General features: G+C 37.3%; 1 protein-coding gene across 5 annotated transcripts in view; it reads right to left on the bottom strand.

Annotated features, from left to right (window-relative positions):
- Positions 1-22,418, bottom strand: part of QKI (QKI, KH domain containing RNA binding) — a 139,862-nt gene that overhangs the window by 95,842 nt on the left and 21,602 nt on the right. For all 5 annotated transcript variants that reach the window (XR_014017172.1, XM_081250642.1, XM_081250643.1 and 2 more), the window contains exon 2: positions 7,820-7,962. Coding sequence is in view for 4 of the 5 variants with exons in the window: in XM_081250642.1 (XP_081106768.1) it covers positions 7,820-7,962 (143 nt within the window). In the remaining variant the exon portion in view is untranslated. The remainder of the gene's footprint in view (positions 1-7,819; positions 7,963-22,418) is intronic.

Below are 22,418 nucleotides of genomic sequence, written 5' to 3'. Positions count from 1 at the left end.
CACAGGCTCTGGACGTGCTGGCTCAGCAGCCATGGCTCACGGGCCTCGCCGCTCCGCGGCACGTGGGATCTTCCCGTACCAGGGCACAAACCCGTGTCCCCTGCATCGGCAGACAGACTCTCAACCACTGCGCCACCAGGGACGCCCCTGATACTATTTTTGAACTTAGGAAAAGCAGTGTTCTATTGAAGTCAAAAATTAGATTTCAGGAAGTCCCTAATTTTATGAACTATTTTGTTCTAAAGGGTTAGGTTTATTCAGACATATAATATGCTTTCCCAATGACATAGTTAAATTTAGTTCCAAGGCTAGTCATTGAAAAGTTGTATTTCAATGTCCATGGGGTAAAGTTAAGGCAGGTTCTATCAAAAACTACAGTAGTTTTCTGCTCATATGATGAGTTCATTTACTCACAAAATAAGTTTAGGTCACCTACGATAAGCAGGCACAAAAATGGGTGGCCAAGCTCAAGTGGTATAACCTTGGACTACTCCACACCCCATTTTCATTTGCCAACTTTGGAGGGGAGTGGGTTAGGGTTAGGAAGATTCTGTTACTGACTGCTTCACTCATTTCCAGGAGACACTGCTCTCCCAAAATGGGCCAAGAGCAGATCAGCACCTTGAGCTCTCCTCTAATATCTCACAGAAACACCCAATAGCCCTGAGAGGCAGGTTTCTCTCCAATCTTTGTATTTTATTCCTTTGATTATTTCAGTGGGAATCTTAGAGATATGGAGGTGGATGCCTGTAATTAGGTTTCCATCTAATTCCATAAGTCCTTTGTAACAATAATTTTAACAGAGCAGATCCTAACAAACTCTTTTTGGATAAGATAAATCACAGACAAAACTTCCTATCTCAGCTGAGCCTGGAAAACATTTGCTTACAAGCAATAATTCTTCCCTAAAAACAAACTCCATCTTTTAACTTGTTCTTCTAGACACTAGTCCTTTTTAATATCAAAATATATTATTTACAAAAGAAAGCATTCACATTTTAAGACTCTGAGAAGGCTTATTTTAAAAACTGTTAAATTTTGAAAAAACCTGAGCTAAACAAAATTTGTTTTCAGCCTGTCTTGAAATCCTTTTTGGAATAATTTCTATTAACATCCTAAGAAATTTAGTATATCTCAGACCACAAAGAGCCTATTAAATATTTGGTACACAGTAGGCCCTCAATATATCTTTGCAGAATGAAATAAATAAACATGAAACTTCGAAACCAAATGTCATGAAATTGACCTTCACTAAACTGATCTGTTTAAAGTTACAAGTCAACAATAACAGTTTCTCTACCTAAAACTTAGACATGCTCTATATTATCAAATTGTACTGCTAAGTTAAAAGCTCCAATAGGTTAATATGTAATCTGAAACATTTCACAACGCCATTCAATAAAAACATGTATCTAACCTTCTTCAAATCAAAAGTCTATCTTTAAGAGTTTCCTGTATAAACTATCAAAGAGAGATGTGCAGATGTTTTAAAATATTTTCACTTGTAATTAAGATCATATCCTGCCAAAAATCAAGGCTTAACCTTGGTATTGAGAAGAGAGACTTAGTAGATCATTAATTTTGACTTAACTTCCATTTGTTTCTCGGAAGAACAAAGATGAAAGTAGTTTATATCCAGTCTTTCAACACAATAAGAAAGCCACAAGAGTCAAAGGAACATAGGCTTAAGTAAAGATAACCAACTGCATTGACCCCTTTTGTCTTTTCATAACTCCTCCAAAACAAAGGCCAGCTCAACAGGCAATTTGCAGATGACAATCTTGAGAAAGTGAAACTTACAAATAACTCCATACTAACTCTGAAGCTATGACTAGCCAAATTTTATCTGCAAGCCCAAGAGAAATGAAAGGTGACTTAAAACTCATGCTCCACCACTGACAGAGACTATTATTATGAGCTGTAGTGTGTCCTGTGAAAAAACATTATAAATCTACATTATTACTTATAGTTGCCGTGCTGAAATCCTACAAGCTGGAAAAAATATTTGAAAGGGCATTTACCCATCGTACAACCCTTTGACAATATGTGTCACCACGAATAGCCTAGACCCAAGACAAACCTTTTAATGCTATAATCATTCAAAATTAAAACCCATTTTAAAAACATCAGAAAATCAAAGTTATGTTCATATAACATTTCTGGGGAAAGTCTCACTACAATTTAACCGTAACATATCCCAAGCTAACAGCTTCGCAATCTAATCTGTTCATGTATATACAGGCTAACTAATATCCCTAACAGCTAGACCCTGCCAATATTTGAAACTTATTCTACCACTCTGGCAGATCCTATAGAACAATTTCTCAGAACCCAAAAAATAATAACCAGGCAAATTTAATGACAGAATTATTGCTGACTCATTAAAACATAACATCTTTTACTTATATCAATCAGAGTTCACTCCATTCATATACTGTTTACAAGATCTTCATGGATTCAAACAAGTCCTTAATAACTGGCCAAATCAGCACTTTGATGACCTATGCATTAACCTGAGTCTTCATCCATGTTGGTCATTTTATGAATGTATGATAAACTTAAATAGTCTTCAATGATAATGCAAAAGCTTTTCTCTGTCATATAACACTGTGGGCTCCTTCAAGGATGGGAATTTCTTCCTCAGTCATGATCCTAAGAACCGTACGGAGTGCTCTAACCAGATACCATATCTTTGTTCTCTTCCTTCCTCTAAACAATCCTATGAGGTAGACCATATGATCTTATAGGCAAGGAAACAGATTCTAAAGTTTACATGTGCTCAAAGCCAATGGGACCGTCTCAATTATTTTTTGCTAATATTTATTCTAGTCCCCTTCTCATGTGGATGGAGTGACTTGATAATGCAGTTTATCAACCTCAGCACTACTGACATTTGGAGCAGGATAATTCCTGGTTGCCGGGGCTGTCCTGTGCATTGTAGGACGTTTAGAAGCAGCCCTGGCATCTACCCACTAGAGGCCACTAGTACTCCCGCCAAGTTTTGACAACCAAAAATAGCTCTAGAAATTGCCAAATGCCCCAGATGGGCAAAAGCATCCAGTTGACAATCACTGAGCTAATGGAATGTTAGCTGATGGAAGAAGGGTAGAGGTCTTACACGTGTTTAAGCCATTTGGTTTGACTTGGCTCTGACACTCCAGTGACCTGCCATGAAAAGAGCTTGCTCCAAGTAGCTGCCGCCCCTTTGGGCTGAGCCCAGCAGGAACATAAAGGTAATCTAAACCCACCCAGAGCCGGCCTAGACCAACCTCGGCTAAGCCCAATCAGCAGAACTGCAGCCAACATACAGTGTAGACTAAATAAAGAGCACAGAAATCAATGCTTCTTATTTTATGCCCCTGAGTTTTAGGATAGCTTACATGGAGCACTGCTGTGGCGACTGTTGACAAATACAGCCAGGAAGGCACTAAGCCAGGATTCAAAACCTAGGCCTGGATGGCTCAAAAACCCACTATTACCTCAACTATGTCAAAGAGTTTTCTCTACTAAATTAATATCCCCACCTCCAGGACGTGCTTAGTACACAGTAGAGATGCAATAAAAGTCTGCTTTATTAATAAGTATAAATATTCATTTGTAAACTTTTTAATACATCTTCAACAAGCTACTCATATTACCTTCTCATTCCCATACCATTAAGCCACTGATTCAAAAACACTGCGAAGGAGACTACAGCACTGTCTAATTTCTCAAACACGTGATCTAAGACTTTCTTATCAGCCCCAGAGCTCTACACAGCCAACTCCAAAACAGTACCTCCAAAGTAACACTTACTTTTAGAAATAAGTTGCTACGTGCAAACTCAAAAGGCAACAAATTTTTTTAAAATTTCAGCAGTATTTGAAAGAGTGAGGCTTTCATACAGATACACACAACAAATATTTATTACACATCTACCGTTTACTAGATGTTATCCTAGGCAGTGAGAATACAAAAAAGGGAACATCCCCACCGTCATGAAGCTTACATTCTGGTAACACTTACACAGCATAATGGCATTTTCCAAGTGCTTTACATGTATTAACTCACTTATAACCCCTCGTAAGCCTGTGAGAGACCATCTCCATTATAGAGATGAGGAAACTAAGGACCCGACTTGCCCAAAGTCACAATACAAGCAGCAGAGCCAGCCAGGAGTCTGAGTCCCTACTTTTGACCACTGTGCTACACTGCCCCTTTGAAGCTTTAATAAAGCATTTTTGAGTCAAATAGGATGAATTCACTCACAAAATCGAGCGTACATACAAAAGGGGGAGGTGAGAGAGAAGCATGCGTAATGATCTCTAAGACATATTAAGAAAAACAGGAGTAAGAATGCATATTTGTTTCATGGTGGCCAATATCTAACTCATAATTCTGAAATAAAATCGTTTCCATACTGCCAAAATCAGACACACAACACACGCCCTTGTTTTATTTTGTTTAACATTATTTAGTTTTTTTTTTAAAGATGAGATACAGTTCCTAGTACAGACTACAAAACAGTTACTATCCATTTGGTATGTATTGATAACCTCAAAGAAAAACTATATGCGGATCCCAACTTTGCCAAATTCTTTTAACAGAAAGTTAAAATCAAGGTATTAAAAAAATGATCTGGAGGACCAAAATGGCTTTATACCTGTTTCTCTCCTATGAATAACTAAATTTCTCATTTAAAAAGCTTTGATAAAATAGACACTTTTGGGTGCCAAGAATCATCCACAACTCATATACCCACCTGCCTATCTGACATGCCCACATCTGGATGTCTGACTTCAAACTCAACACCTCTAAATCAGAACCTAAGTCCCACCCCCGAACCTGCTCTTCCCTCAGTCTTTCATAGCTCAAGAACTGGTGATTCTGTCACTCCAATCAATCGAAACCTCTGAGCTATTCCTAATTTTCCCTCACACCCCATATCCAATCTACCAGCAAATTCTGTTGGCTCCAAGTCATCAATTATGAAGGATCCAAGCATTTCTAAGTCAAGTTCCTCCTCTGCCCCCTAGCTGGTCTCCCTGCTGTCACCATCACCCACAGCCTTTCTCCACACAGAAGCCAGAATGAATCTATTAAAACCCAGCTGAGCCCACAGCACTCCCTGGCTTTCCATTTCACTCAGTAGTATCGGAAATCCCTACCGGGACCCACAGCCCCTTGAGGATAGGGCCCCTCTGCTAACTTTCTAACCTCGCATCTGACTACACTTCCCAAGCGTGCTCATGCCTCAGAATCACTGCACTGCTGATCACTCTGCCTGGAATGTTCTTCCCCCAGGCGATTTCATGCCTTCCTCCCCATCACTCCATTCATGTCTCTGCATTCCCTTCATCTTATAAGAGATTCCTTGACTATACACACATAGCTACTGTTTATCTGCTTACTCCACTTTTTTCTCCACAGCACTGACTGAACCTAAAGAAAATATTCATTTGTTTACTGTCTGTCTCTACTACTGCAATGCCTGCCCCACAAGAGCAGAGACATGCAGTTCACCACCCCTACCTGCCTTCTGAAACAATGCCTGGTAAAAGGACCCTACGTGATTACCTGTTAGCCCAGCTTATGATGACAATGTAAACAAATGAGAGCAGTGCTTCTCAAACTTCAGCATGCATCAATATCATCTACAGGGCTTGGAAGGCAGACTGCTGGGCTTTAGCCCCAGAGGTGCTGACTCATCTAGTCGGGTGGGGCTTGAACATTTACAAGTTCTTAGGAGGTGTGGATACTATAGTCCTGGGACCACATTTTGACAACCACTGAATTAGACAATGTTTCGCTCCAACACACGTGTCAACAACTGTAGTTGACCATGACAGTGAATCTCAACTGGTGGGAAAAGGACAGGAATAGAGTAAAAAGGTGCCTCCCCCTGGACCCACAATATAAAATACATCTCTTCTGACTTAGAGGATTATACAGAACATGTGTCTTTTAAGTAATGCAATATAAACATCATTCCCTGAATAGCATTTTTTTAAAGAATGGGGGACCAGGCAGATTAAGGTTATATTCTCTAACACAGTCTCATGCTCTTACCTAATTCTATGTTAATGGCTTGTGCTGAATCCTTATCCTTTAGAGTTCAAACAAGCAGATGAGAAGGCTGGTATCTTTTAGGAGATATGAAACACCAAAAAGTAGTAGACTCCAATTGGGACAGCTGCCCAAATCACAATTTACCACACCAAGGAATCATCCAATACCCAGAATAGGTCCAGGGTGGTCACGTCTAGGTTATGTCAGTTAACCCCAGGCCTTACTCATGGTAGACTGGTCCAAAATACATTCTCTCTGCTAAGAATGTGAAGTTTGAAGATAAAATCTGAGAGGCACTGATGCCAAATTATGTTAAGAGCAAGGCTCTCAAACAGGGAAGGTCTGAACTCCCACTGCTGATATTCTCAGAACTGCCCTGGTTCCTGTCTTACAGGAAGCTTTGTTCTCCAGCTATTCCTTTAACCCTCTGTATCACACCCAATTATCTTCCAACAAACTCTTTCTTTGCCTATGTTATCCAGAACTGTTTACATATTTGCAACCAAAAATACTTACTAAAAAAAAGAGTAAATGTATTAGCTTGTAAGAAAACTATATTAGAAACGCATCTTATGAAATAGCAACACTTTTTCCCCATTAGCTCAACTTATGACATTTACTTCCCATCTCCAAACTACAACACTATCCATACAATCAATGTAACTTAGAGTACACATCACATTTTTGACCTCACAATACCAACCCCTTCTTGTATTTCCTTTCAGAAAAGTCCTCTGAAACACAGCAAAAAGCCATCAATTTGCCTTTATATATTCAGTAGGTACTGGATACCTATTATGTGTCAATATTATGTGCACTGGGAATATAGCAGTAAATAACAAAAACAGGTTCTTGTTTTAAGTACCTTATATTGTGCTGCGGAGAGATAAGAAAATAAACAAATAAAAAAGAAAAATACCAGATAATAAGTGCTATTGCAGAGAAATAAAGAGACTTAAGTGAAATAATGAGCAACCAGATTGCTTTTAGATAAAATGGTCAGAGGAGTCCTCTCTGAAGTGACACTTAAGCTAAAAACTTAATGACAAGAAGAAGCCAGCCGGTTAAGATCAATGCACGGCAAACATAAAGGTACCTGGGCTCGGAACAGACTTAACTTATTCTTAACAGCCAATGTAACTGCACTATGTTGAGGAAGAGGGAAAATCATTTAAGATGAGGTCAGAAATAAAAAGGACCATATCATGTAGGGCTTTCTAACAAAAGGCAAAGAGTTGGAGCCTTTTATAAATTAACTGTATAGTATAAGGAGGCTATCTGCAACAAGATACGCAGAGAACAGCTGAACAAGGAACTAAGATGAAAAAAATATTATAAGTAGTGGTTATGATAAAAATTTTAGCACTGCAAGGAACCCTAGCTGTCATACAGTCTAACCTCTCATTTTACTGAAAGGATGACACAGCTTCGCTGAGGTCAGATCAAAGACAAGCACAAAGTTGTACTTGGTGCTCTCTGACATTCAGGCCAAAGCTCTTTCCGTAATTCTTGCCTCAATTTGAAATCTAGAACCAAGTCTTTACTTGGTTCTAGACTTCCAAAGTGACAAAGCAGCATTCAAATAAAAACATATTTAAAAAAAAATTTTTTTATTAAATTATCCACACCAAAGTATTCATGCCTCTAGTCCCTCACATGAAATTTTTTTTAAAAGCAGCTGACAATGCTTAAGTATTTACCATCAGATATATCTCTTCCCAAAGTATGTGAAGCAGGAAACAAACATTGAATAGAAACAAAATATACTTACATCTGGGTATTCTTTTACAGGCACATAAAGTTTCTCTTGTAACTGAACAATAGGTCCCACAGCATCAGGCAATTCTGCACTCCTTTTCTCTGTACTGCCATTTAATGTGTCATTGTACATGTCTTTCCGTACTCTGCTAATTTCTGTTAAAAGTAAAAATTTTAAATGTGTTAGACAAAAAAATATTCTTACTAGCCCAGGAAAAAAAAAAAAATAAGAGGGTAGGGGAGGATTTCATTGATAAAGTGTTAAAACTCAAAGAAGAGCTGTTGACCTAGTCTGTCATTCTCTGGATTAAGTCTACATTTAACAGAACTACAATCTTAATTAATTTCTACCAGAAATCAAATTTATACCAAATAATATATTTTATTAAAAATAACTTCATTGGAAGCACGGAGTCTTAACCACTGGACCGCCAGGGAAGTCCCCAAAATAACTTCAGAGCCCAAGCTTTTATTCACTATGTTACAGACCAGTTATTTTACCTAATTTCTCCATGCCTAAAAAAACCCAGTCGTTCCAAATGATAGCTTCAGCCAAATAACTATCCTAAGAATGCCTATAAGACAAAACTAATACCAAAGCTTCCTTTATACTTCAGAACTAACCTATCTGAATGAGATTTAAACCAGACCACTTCCTTAGATATTTTAGGTATTTTTGGAATATCCAAACAGAGATGTCCAATAGATACACAAAATTTAAGTTCAGCAGAAGTCTGAGTCTGATACCCAAATGTATTGGTTAAAGCTATAGAAACAGAAGAGGTGTCTTAGAGGGGGTATAGGGAGAAGGAAGAACTGAATGACCCTATAGGAAAAGCACCATTTAAGGGATGAGGAAAAGAAGATCCAAACCAAGAAGAAATGGAAGTAGACAGGAGAACCAGGGAAGAGAAGCATCAAAGAAGCTAAAAACGACAGATTCAAGGACAGGGTGATCAACAGGGTCAAATACCACAAAAGTACCGTAAGGTAAAGAGCAAAAGAGGGTACCTAGGATGTGACCACTAAGCCATTGGTGATCCGGAAGTTTTGAGGAAAAGATGGTATGGAGATCAAACTATGAGTTAATGAATGAAATAAAAGAAAGAAAGCAGAGATACCTAAAGCCAATAACCTTTTAAAACAATTATTATGACAGTTCCCAGGTATGAATATCACTTCTAAAAAAAATTATGAGAAATCTATCTTAATGGATCAAGTCCTATACAAAGGTATCAATTAATTCTTCAAGAGTTCTTTATTAAGCTTCCACAATGTGCTAGAGGATAGGCCCTTGCCCACTGGAATACACTGTCTAATAAGGGCTGTCATTATTAATTTAGCTGAATGCATCTGTAACCGTCTCTCCATGTTATGGATTATGTCCTCCTTGGGGAAAAAGCTTGTGTCCATTAGTATTTAAAAACAAAATTCCGGGTATCCCTGGTGGCGCAGTGACTAAGAATCCGCCTGCCAATGCAGGAGACACGGATTTGATCCCTGGTCCAGGAAGATCCCACATGCCGTGGAGCAACTAAGCCCGTGTGCCACAACTACTGAGCGTGCGCTCTAGAGCCCACGAGCCACAACTACTGAGCCCACGTGCCACAACTACTGAGGCCCGTGCTCCGCAACAAGAGAAGCCACCGCAATGAGAAGTCCGCGAACCACAACGAAGAGTAGCCCCCGCTTGCCGCAACTAGAGAAAAGCCTGTGTGCAACAACGAAGACCCAATGCAGCCCAAAAATGAATTAATTAATTTTAAAGATAAACAAATAATAAAATTCCAAAAGATTTAATTATAAATAAGAAAATTCAGGTAAGATGACTAGGTTAAAGAATATATAAATATACAAAAAACAGTAATTTCATATGGAAGAAAAGATACATTTACCACTTAAGTTGTATTTGTATGCCTTCCAAACACAGAATTTCAATTTATTGCTGTTAAGGAACTATCAAATTTCACACTTTAATTTTCTTAACTAGTTATTTAAATCACTTTCAGTTAAATAAAATCCACTGCAGTAAAAAGGCATGATCAAAGGTGTTCTCACCCAGTTATAAAGACTGTCAATGAAAATACTGCACTACAATACATTTTCTGCTTCAGTGATGGCAATACTCATATTATAACGAATCTTATCTCCTAACTAACAATTTGCTTGTCAAAGTTTACCAAATGTTTATCTCTGTATAGCAAGTGAACTCTTTTTTTAAAAAAAATCAAAAGGTACCTTGTACTTAACTACATTATAAGGACAAGAGTTGATTCTTTAAGTTCTTTTTTATACTTCTACTCTCATAATGAAATCTTTCTCAAAGATGTCCAGTATCAACTTAGTGTTTATCTTAAATTAGCGTATGACAGCAATTCTCAAATCAAATTTCCAATGACCTACAATTTAAATAGAAATGGTTGTTTACATAATTATGTAATTACAGTAAGTAGTTAACCAGAGGGCATTAGAAAAATTTAATCTAATTAAATTGCACATATATCCTTTAGTCAAGGTCTCTATGTAAAGGCACTTTCAACATTAGTTTATTACATTAAAATTTCCTCCTCAAAAACCGCCCAATTCTTATTATGAAGTTAATAACACGCATATAAAAACCTGACAACAGCATAAAAGAAAACCACAGATAAAATTTGCTTGTAGATAGAGATGCAAATATCCTTAGTGAACAAGCTCCACCAGCAGCACATTAAAAGAATAATGCACCAAGACAAAGTGGAACTTACAGCATGAATGCAAGAATAATTCAATATTTTTTAAAAAATCTTTATACATAGTAATACAGTAGGTTGAAGAAGAAAAAATGATTTTCAGGTAAACAAATTTATCAAACTTAGAGAAACCAAGAAAATCCATTATAAATAAGAAAATTCAGGTAAGATGACTAGATTTAAAAATAATATACAAAAACCAACAACTTCATATAACCAATTAGATGATGTAATGGAAGAAAAGATACATTTACCACTTAAGTTGTATTTCTCTAATCATTTTTGTGATTATTTAATAGCTTAGAGTTCCATGAAATTCTGTTACCTGCTGTATCCCCAGCTCTTAAAATAGTGCCTGGAATAGTGGGTCCTCAATTAATACTCAGTAAGTTGGACAGATGGATGGGTGAATGAAGAGAGGAATGAGCTAGGTTCTAGGGCATTAAACAAGTCATGGCCCCAGTTCTCAGAGAAGTTAGTCTAATATGGGAGGTATATAAACAAACAGATACTCTAAGGTAGAAGAACAGTAAGAGGTATTGATTAGAGATGTGAAGGCAGGCATCATCAACTCTGCCACAGATAGGGTATTAAAGTCAAGAGGACAGGCACTCTGACCGGTTTTCTAATTACAGGAGTATGTGAAGTAAAATTACAACGTAATTATATATTCTACTTAAGATTTAAAAATCCTTCTACCGTGTTTCAGTCTCTAAGATATCACTCAATTTAATAATAGAAAACAAATTACATACAAGACAGTACTGACGGGAATGAAAAGGTGACTAAGACAGTTTGAGTTCTCAAGGAATTTACAATTTTCACTGTAAACTCTAACCAGCTGAGTACTACCTTTATCAACAGCATCTTTCTAGCCAACAAATCTTTAAGCACTTCCTGGCACGTTACTTACGACACTAAAGTCAGAACAAGTTCTGATTCCAGTTCTAACAGTAACTGCGTGATTTCAGACAAGTCTCCTATTTACCCTCCCTGTGCCTGTACCTCATAGGACTGAAGGCTGCTTACCGAATGACTTCACTGAATCCACTGGTTTCCAACCTTAGGAGGCGAAGACTCATTCATTTATTGCTTTCGCCATAACTCCAATGTTTTTTAAGAGTTTTGTCTCCAAAGCTTTTCATTCTTTAAGGCCTGGCAATCAGAGCTTTTGTTAACGTTATCCTAGCCAAAATACTACAGAAACCTGTCACAGGCATGGGCACACTCAATGCTCTAAATTCCTTCATGAGTGGGGGCTCACAGGTGTGTGTTTATGAAACATAGGAGCACTTCAAAACTAGTATGTTTTGCATATTCTTTTGTTGCATCAAACATTACATGATAATGCTCTAACGTCCCCATCTCCACACTACCTTCATCAAACTACAGCAGTGGTTCAGAGAACTACAAGTTCAGAACCATTTGCTTAATCACATAGAGTACAAATTCCTATTACAATAACCCCAAAATATCCCCAATATCAACACAAATTGTATTAGACATCTCTGAACTGTTCTCAAATGTTACAAATTTTACTGAATTTTACCTTCCCTGAAATTTCTCCCACTCACCTCCTCTCAACACTGCAAAGCTCATCAAAGAGGTTAAACACCTCTTTCATATGACAGTCCTACAAATACTTGAAAAGTTCTGTAATCTAAGTGTCCTCTTCTCTAAACTATATGACATAGTTCTATACCCTCCCACTCACTCAGACATAATCCATTTGTCTATGTCTCTCTTAAAATGGAAAACCCTGTAGCACACACCTCCTTCCCTGACCACCTATGAGTATGCAGACTGAGACTGCCTGCCTCCGGTCCCAAACACTCCACTTCCACTGCACGTTTAAGAACACCCCCTTACTTCTCTGATGAGCACAGTGCACTGCTGACATGGTAGAGGTGGTAGGCCAACCTTCCACCACTCCATACTTCCAGTGGAAAATCAAAATTCTTGTCGTGGTTGTTTTCTACAAGACTAATACCTTCAGACTGATGTGAATCTATCAGTTGACATTCTTTAGGGATGACTATTCTGTGAGTCAAGGATCCAACTAACTGCAATTTCATAGCACATACATTTCTCTAACCTGGATATTAAAATTCAGGCATACCGTATCAACTATTTGATGACATCTCAAGCTACACTAGAACTGGAACCTTCCTCTGGATCCACCAGGGTTAAACAGGAAATAATCACTTCTGGAATCTACAGGTTGTGCCATCAAGTTGAGAACGTTAAGTTTTTCAGCTTCTGGGAGTATTAACCTTTCCAGCATTCAGGCTCCTCTCATTTTCCATGTTTTCTTGAATTGATATTCAGTGATCACATTTTTTCAAATTTCAATACCCCGAAAACCATTTTTGTCTAGGTCTGAAAATTTGCTTTGGTTATACTACTTTGCCTCCTCACACTTCTCTGCTTTATCTTGATTTTTTTCCTTTTCCAAACTAAAGCTCAATTATCAGTCAGTGAATTCTGCTCCTAAGAGGGAAAACAATCGTTGCACAGTTCTGTTTTACGTAACCTATTAATATTACATCATCAGCCTTAAGTCTTTTCCCTTTCCCTTAATTCACCTAACTATGGATGTAACTAAAAATTTGTTTTAAATTCATTCTTATGTTTCATAAGCTTTAACTCACTTTGGTTTCTAGCTTTTTCATTACCACCACTTTTACTGTATCTGAACTATATTGTATGTGCATCCCATCCTCTGCCACCTTAAAATTTTGCACATTCTTTTAAAATCTGAACTATTAGATTAACTAATAGATCAACCACTCTGTGGAAGAGTACAATGTCAGAATTAGGACAACATGAGGAAATACTGGAGAACAGAAAACTACAGGCTGAGAAATCTAACTTGCTTGAAAGAATTATTTTCAGAATTTGTAACAATGCAAATTAAAAGATGGCTTTTCAAAACACTGAAGAAAATTTCATGCAAACCACACCTTACACTCAGTGTTGTGGCAGCTAATTCCAACTGCTCAACCAGCTATGCGGATATGATAGACATATACATTTTATTTGGGCATCTATCTGGCTTTTCTTCGAGCCTTACATTTAAATTCATCAAAAAAATTACGTTATCATTGTAATACAGCTGGAGCTAAAATACAGTAAGAAATGAAAAGGTTACAGTGTCATTTGACCATAAATGCCTCATTTTTTTAATTTAACATTTTCCATTAATTTGTTCAGTAAAGACCCAACTCTTTATAAATATGTACATACGCTTTGATGTACACAGTGTACATTTTATAAACAAAGTTAAAATGACAGCTTTCATCATTCTAAATGAATTTCAGTGGGATCTATTATTTCCTCACTATCTGCAATCCATCTCTTACTGAACGCTAACCTGGTATACTAAGACAAAAGGCAAAGTAAGATTTTAGTTGTTTTAGGTCTTAATTAACAAATCACCAGTCTCTATTTATATGAAATTCATTAAATCTTATAGCAATAATATTAAGTCTACTTATAACCGAAGGACAACTGCTACTACACAAAGAGGTGGCTGTTAATGTGCCCTTATGTACTTAGGGGCAACAAAGATCTCTTCTGAAAACAGAACCTCTAACTCAGGGTTTACTAAATACAGGGAAAGTTTTAAAGATATTTTGAGCAGAGCAAAACCCACAGAAATAACTTCATTGTGCTCATTTTAAAAAGCCACATCCACAAGGTACAGAAAACGAATTAAAAAGCAGGTTACTAGAGAATATGCACTATTTAATGGAATATATTTTGCTTACTTGACCAAATAAATCTGATTTAATTTTGAGGCAACTACACTGAAACAGACAAGGAAAAAAAAAAATCAAGCTACTGCCAATTCTCTACACAGGACCTTTTTTTTTTTTTTTCCAGTTAAACTGCATTTTGTATTTCAGGACTATAAGCACAAAAAGCAAAACTACAAAATTAAATTCAACAGCCCTCCTTTAAACTGCCAAAATTAATAGTTGTTCAAAGTTGTTGGTAAATTTCACATAAAAAATATGATATAGTCCATCCTAGTTCCAAGATTGTTCTCAGCAGCAGTTTTGTAACATGAAAGGTATTTAATAGTAGCTGCACTTCCCTGGAAAGGCTCTTTCAAAGGTTACAGAAAAAGGATGTAACAACTATTAAGAGTAATCATCTCTGGGAGATGGATTTACAAGGACAGTTTAGCTTTCACATTACTATATAAATTTTCTTTTACAATAACAACACTTAGAAAATTAATTAAGTTATCCTCATTAGGATGGTAGAAAGAATTCTAAGTCAAAATGCAGAATATAATATTGGATTCCCCATATAAAATTATAATAAAGGTTAAATCGCTCACTCTCAGGTCTAAAAATAAACCACAAAGACCTATCTAATTATTTTTTTAAATGAGGACCTCCACCATGCTAAAAATACTGTATATGAATTTTCACATGATCCTCACAGAATCTGAGGTAATATATAATACCCATTTTACAAAAAAAGGAAGGCAGGAAGGAAGAAAATGTTCAGAGAATAAAGAATTTGTCCAAGGTCATAGCTAGTGCAACCAGCTTTCATTTAGGGTTTCATAAAGGAATTCTGGAATAAGAAGTCCTTGAAACTCACTTTAAGAGATGGTAATTAGAGATGGAAAATAAGAAAGTGGAACAATATGACCCAGCAACCCCACTACTGGGCATATACCCAGAGAAAACCATAATTCAAAAGGACACATGCACCCCAATGTTCATCGCAGCACTATTTACAATAGCCAGGACATGGAAGCAACCTAAATGTCCATCAACAGAGGAATGGATAAAGAAGATGTGGTACATATATACAATGGAATATTACTCAGCCATAGAGAGGAACAAAACTGGGTCATCTGTAGAGATGTGGATGGACCTAGAGAGTGTTATACAGAGTGAAGAGTCAGAAAGAGAAAAACAAGTATTGTATGTTAACACATACATGTGGAATCTAGAAAAATGGTATAGATGATCTTATTTGCAAAGCAGAAACAGAGACACAGGGGTAGAGAACAAATGTACGGATACCAACGGGGGTGGGGGGGGGATTGGGATTGGCACATATACACTATTGATACTATGTATAAAATAGATAACTAATGAGAACATGCTGTATAGCACAGAGAACTCTACTTAATACACTGTGGTGACCTAAATGGGAAGTAAACCAAAAAAAGAGGGGATATATGTATATATGTAACTGATTCATTTTGCTGTACAGCAGAAACTAACACAACATTATAAAGCAACTATACTCCAATAAAAATTAATTTTAAAAAAAAGTGGAACAATCCAACTTTTGGTTTATTGCTAGCCATGCTGTAACAAGTACAGTCCAGTATGTTCACTGTTTTACTAGTGATCACCAAAAAATTCTTGGCAGCCCTCCTCTTTCACTCCATGCTAACAGAAAGCAGTTTGGGGGATGAAATCTAGGCCTTGGTTCCTAAAGACGGCAAAATAGGCTATTAGAAAAAAACAGAACAGAGTGGAGGAAAGCATTTTTTTAGGTGAATAAAAATTAATTATTTAATTGAAATAGGCATCCTTTCTCATTTAAATTGGATTTTGTTTGGAGGTTAGTTACTTTTAAACCTGGTTAGCTTTACATATTATGTATCAAGTATTATTTAATAAAATGTTGCCTTCTGGTCATTTAATTTTTTAGAATACTCAGGGGAAAACAGTCCTTATCTCTATATAATACCTGTTGTATTAAAACTTAAATCTGAAGGTTAAGGAATCTGGTTAAGACATATCTGTCAATGAATATCTGAAGAATATGTAACAGTAAAATGGTAGATATCACCAGAATCCAGCTAAAAAGTAATACTTGAGAATCTAGCAATTTTTACTAACGACTCTTTTCCCAACTCTTTTAATATCTCTGGAAGAATAAAAATAAACTCATAGCAATGGAAATGGGTAACCAGGTTATAGGAGTGGAAGAGAGATTTTTCACCATATAGGCTCCTAACAGGGCTTTGAATTTTTAATCATCTCAATGTATTAACTTTTCAAAAATACATTTTTAAGAAGCTTTTACTTACAATACGATGATAGTAATGGATTATAATCCATGAGACTATAATGATATAATTGAATAAATACATAGAGAAAAGACAGATTTTCCTTGTAGAATTCCAATAAATAAATATAGAAGGAAAAATGGATAAAGAAAATCATCATTAGAAAACCACCAGTGTAATAATTACTGCAAGCAAGAACCATTTGAAAGTATGAAGAGAAACAGAATATCTGTACCGTTTCAGAGTATCTTCCCATAAGATATTTATTAATTACAAAGGAAAAAAATACTGTACAGTAGAAAACCTGACAGACACCACCTTAACCACGTGACAGTTAATATTAAGAATAATAAGACATGTACTCTGGTATGATGCGCTGAGAAGGGTCCAACAGCACTTCTGTGGCTTTCTTGCCAAAACGCCTAACCTCAATCTAATACTGAGAAAACATCAGACAAACCCAAATTGAAGAATGTTCTACACTATACAACAACGACCAGTTATCTACAAAAGTGTCAAGAAAAGTATAATGAAAGAATGCGACACTGCCACAGACTGGAGGAAACTAAAGAGACATCACCACTAAACGCAATGTGGGATTTTGGATTGGATCCTGAACCAGGAAAACTATGTTTGTAGAAACACTAGTGAAATCTGAATAGATATGGGCAAGTGAGTAAATAATATTGAATCAATGTTAATCTCCTAGTCATATGAGTTGTTAACATTAACCTCGGCACTACTTTTTCAATTTCTCTATAAGCCTAAATTCATTTAAAAAAACAAAAAAAACTAAAAGCGTTTGCTTTAGCCTTCAGAGTTACTTATTCTAATGGAGTAGGGGGATAGTTGTGGGAGAGAATGAAAGCCATGCAAATGTCTTACTTTTCTAGTGTTTAAGAAAAATAAAAAGAAAATGCCTGCTTAGCAATTAAACCGAGGACGTCAAAATCGTTCAAAATAATCTTTAATTCAAAATAATAAAAAAAATTTTTCAACAATCTCTTTAATTTTCTTTATCAGGTACTGCTTAAAAAACACATGCACTTTTAAACCTTCCTTAAGAACAAGGAAAAACACTACAATCCATAAACAATGACCTTTCTGTGTAGAAAGGGAATCTTTCTAAGAACTACATGCAGCAGGGAAAAAAGCACCAGCCTTGAGTTTATACAACCTGGATTTTACTTCTGATTCTCTAAAAGATTTAGCTGTGCAGCTTTGAACTTAATCCTATGGGTCTGTTTCCTCCTCTGTGAAATGAGGTTAGACCAGATCACATGCATAGTTTCTTGCAGCTCTAAAATTTTATCAATTAGGAGTGCACCCTCCTGTTGCTTCAGAGGATCCCATTCTGTGCCCACTTTGTTTCAGTACCCCACAAAAAAAGGGCAAATATAAACTCAATGACCAAATGATAAGCACAGACAGCCCTACTCTTGTCAGAATTACACATTCCAAAATGTCTTAAACTGCTGGGCACCAGGACTCAGTTGAAATGATACTCTTGTAAAGCACCAAATCCTTGTGTGACCAGGCTCTACACAGTTGTATTTGGGGAGGTGAGAAGGGGTCTGTCCCTATGTATTTTGTCCTCTTCAGACTCCAAATCCTTAGGGCTTTAAAAGGAACTTGGTAAACCAAAGTGAAAATGAAACAGAACACCCCCAAATTCTGAAGGAATTACGTCCGTGTAAGGGGGAGAGGCGAACTGCTTTTCCTAGGTCACAATTAATTTCTTTGATTTTTAATTATCCTTTTTAATTGTATTCCAAATTCCATCTAAGCTCAATGTAGGAAAAGCCTAAGATCTGTAATCATGCAACATGTTTATCTGTGCGTTACCTTAATTCCACGAACTAAAGCAAATGAACGTCAAATGACATTCACAGGTGTTACAGCACCCCATACCCAAGAGAAATCCTTCATACTATGAAAAAGTTAAGGAGAGTTTTTTTTAAGGCATAATAAAAAAATCTACTACACACAACGTTCAAAAAGGTCCTTTTATAGCAATTATCAAAACTGAAATTAGGAAGGAATAAAACTTCCATCTCTGTAACAAGAACAACATATACAGTACCCTCAGATGTCAACATAATGGGTACTGAAAACATTATTTTAATATGGTAAACAATATGATCCCCTTTAATTAAACCAACGCCGTTTTACTTTACAAAGAACTGGATTCAGAAAGTCTAAGTAATGTTACATATGCTACTGGCAGAACTACACGTACTGTATTTTTACTGACTCAATTCTATTATCACTTAATATTCTTGGAAAGCATTTTTAATGTGAGCTTTTAAAATGCAGAATACAGCAGTCTTTCTGAGGTCATAAAACTTTAACTCATTGTAATGGAAACTAAAGCACTATCATAAAAGTTTTACCAATACCATCCAACAAGAACCCTGGTTAAGGACATTCCAGATGAACCCTCTCCTTTCCAAACACCTGTATACAACTGCCTTCTAAACATGTAACACTGACACATTCAAAATCACTCCTTAACTGCCCCCCCCCAAACTTTTTCCTCCTGATCTCACAAAATGGCAAGTCCTGGGAATGAAACAGAGTTGACTGGTGGTGGGGAGGGTACCACACAATCAGTGAGGAGGAGAAGTATCTCTTAAACTCAGATGAGATGAATGAGGTCAAACTTCTTTCCAAGGTATGAGTCTCTCTTCGAAGTCTGCCTTGGAGGACAGCAGTTCATTATTACAGTCTGCTTAGATGGATTTCCTTACAGATAAGTACTACTCTGATCTCCACTTTATAGTTAGAAGACTGGGATTTGGGGATTAAGTACTTTCACCAAAGATCACATAACTTGAAAGTGAAAAAGTCAGAATCCCAACCTAGGTCTGACTCCATACCGTATTGCTCCAACTCCCAAAATTAAATTTGGTTGCTACGAGAACAAGTGGTCCTGATGATGGGAAAAGCAGTGATGGCAGACAGTTAAGAGTCAGACAGAAAAGGAAAAAAAAAAGATGGGGAAGAGGGTAAAACTCGGAGATATGGATAAAGAAAAAAGGAGGGAAACGTAGACATATATATACAATAATAATGAAGGAAAGAAAGAATGGTACAACCCAAATTAAAAGTAGAATGAAAGTCAAAGAAGAGATTCTCATTTAAGCTCTGCCAGGGGACTAGCTGCATATCCTTCAACAAATCGTTTAAGGTGTATGACAGGGGTCCCCAACCCCCGTTACCAGTCTGCAGCCTGTTAGGAACCGAGCCGCACAGCAGAAGGTGAGCGGCGGGCAGGAAGCGAGCGAAGCTTCATCTGTCACTCCCCACTGCTCCCCATCACTCACATTACCACCTGAACCACTGCCCCATCCGTGGAAAAACTGTCTTCCATGAAACCGGTCCCTGGTGCCAAAAAAGGTTGGGGACTGCTGGTCTATGACTACTCTCATTTACAAGCACATCTAAGATAACTCAAGACCCTAATAAGCTTCTGAGTTAGAAAAAATGATTTCACTTAACAAATATCTGTAGAGTGTCTGGCACATAACAGATGCTCAAAAAGCTCCTATTACTGACTGAAAACGACCCATCTTTCCACAGCATCAGGCGCTGTGCTGGGGATGCACTGGTGAGCTACATGGCTCTTGCCATCACAATTCTTCCAGCAGTAAGAACTGGTTTCTATGTAAATAGATCAGAGTGCTAGAAGTGACTGACACATGAGACTGAGTGTCCTGGGATATAAATACCTGGGCCTGAACACTAGACAAAGCAATTTTTTTTTTTTTTTTGCAGTACGTGGGCCTCTCACTGTTGTGGCCTCTCCAGGTGCGGAGCACAGGCTCTGGACGCGCAGGCTCAGCGGCCATGGCTCATGGGCCCAGCCGCTCCGCGGCATGTGGGATCTTCCCGGACCGGGGCATGAACCCGTGTCCCCTGCATCGGCAGGCGGACTCTCAACCACTGCGCCACCAGGGAAGCCCTAGACAAAGCAATTTTTAAAGAGTAAGCCAGAGTTCTATGGTTTCATTTGGTTCTATAGTGGGAAAAGACCAAGCTAGGGAAAAATTGGATTCTAGATGCATAAACCCTCACTTTAATCATGATGAAGAAAAGGAGAATAAAAATGGAAAAACATAGACATATATTTATCACTCTTATGATACATAATTATGTTGATAGATCTGATACATGGGGGAAAAAGCTTAAAATATATTCTTCTGTCCCATTCAAGGATTTTTTTCCAAACCTTAGTTTTCTTACTTCTAATCCCGTCTATTTTTAGTAATGTCTATGATTATCCAGGCAAGTGGTTCTGTTTTTCTTGCTCAAGGTATTTCTTCATTTACTCAAAAACTTCTCAAATATTTTAGAGCAGCCAATGCTAAGGTTTGAAGACATTCAGGTTACCATTCAAACTGGGTATCTGTTCCTTGAAAACGGTTAAGTATTTTTCCCAGTGGAAAGTTTGTAACAAACAGAATTTCTAAGAACAAAGTTCTGTCTTCACCAAAGCCTGCCTTGATAGAGGCAAGTAGAAAATTACTGATATAAACACCAAAATCTAAAAAACCACCTTATTTCAAACAACACTGTACCAACCTTATCACACTGAAAAATGAGTGAAATCCAGTCATTAGAGGCCCTCCTTAATAGCAGTTTGAAACCAAACCCCTAGGAAGACTAAGTATAGCAAGATCTGCCATCTTTAGTCAGATAATTTCATAGGCAAGAAAAGGATAAGATGTACATTAGAACCCCCCAGGATACTTTTTTTTTTTTTTTTTTTTTTTTTCTTTTTGCGGTATGCGGGCCTCTCACCGCTGTGGCCTCTCCCGCTGCGGAGCACAGGCTCCGGACGCGCAGGCCCAGCGGCCATGGCTCACGGGCCCAGCCGCCCCGCGGCACATGGGATCCTCCCAGACCGGGGCACGAACCCGTATCCCCTGCATCGGCAGGCGGACTCTCAACCACTGCGCCACCAGGGAGGCCCAGGATACTTTTTTTAAAGCAGCTAAGTGGAAAAGGCCATAAAAGTACTCAACGCCAGGCCAATTCATAGGTGGCTGGGGGCATTAGCAGGAACCTTCAGAAAGACATCAGAGTATCAAGACTTAAAAAGTGAACCCACTTTCAGAAGGTCAATATTAAATGGAAGAAGTTTTGAATGAAACTTAATATACTTCCTACATTCTGAACATGCTGTGCTATCTTTTCTCTTATGAAAAGAATGACACTTTCAAGTCAAGCAAGCTATTTACACAGTCAACACACCACCACCTTCCTTAGAGTGGTAGTTACAGTAGCTAAAGATAATTTAATGTACTGTGCATATAACGGAAGACAACTTGAAAGAAAAACTTTGCCTCTCCAGGTCTTTGTCCAGAACTAACATAAACTATCCGTTCACAAGTTAGGTAAAATTTTACTTTTTAAGAAATTTACAGAACAGATGACTGAAAAACTGTAAATAATAATCTGTGATAAAGAATAAACTGTTGAAAGTGCAATCTTTGGAAAAAAAACCCATTATAGTGTCTCAGTCAGCCTCCATTTCTTCATCTATAAAATGGAGTTATTTCCAGCTCACGGGATTGATAGGAAGATTAAACGAGATAATGGAGAGAGCGAGAGTGTGCCTGATACGTGTTATGTCCATATCATCATCACTAACGATGACTGTGATGTAAAATTATATACTCTGTAAAATTATGTATACTGACAGGTGGGTCTGAAAGATAATATTTGCTGATCAGATGAATATCTCTTACATAAAATCTGTAATCGGTCTTCTTGCAGAATCTATAGACATAAAAGATACTCAGAAAAGGCACCTACCAAATACTGTT

Source organism: Mesoplodon bidens, assembly GCF_964165515.1.
Source record: "Mesoplodon bidens genome assembly, chromosome: 12".
Taxonomy (NCBI): domain Eukaryota; kingdom Metazoa; phylum Chordata; class Mammalia; order Artiodactyla; family Ziphiidae; genus Mesoplodon; species Mesoplodon bidens.
Note: the sequence above shows the minus strand (reverse complement) of the source record. Positions and strands in the feature narration are given on the sequence as shown.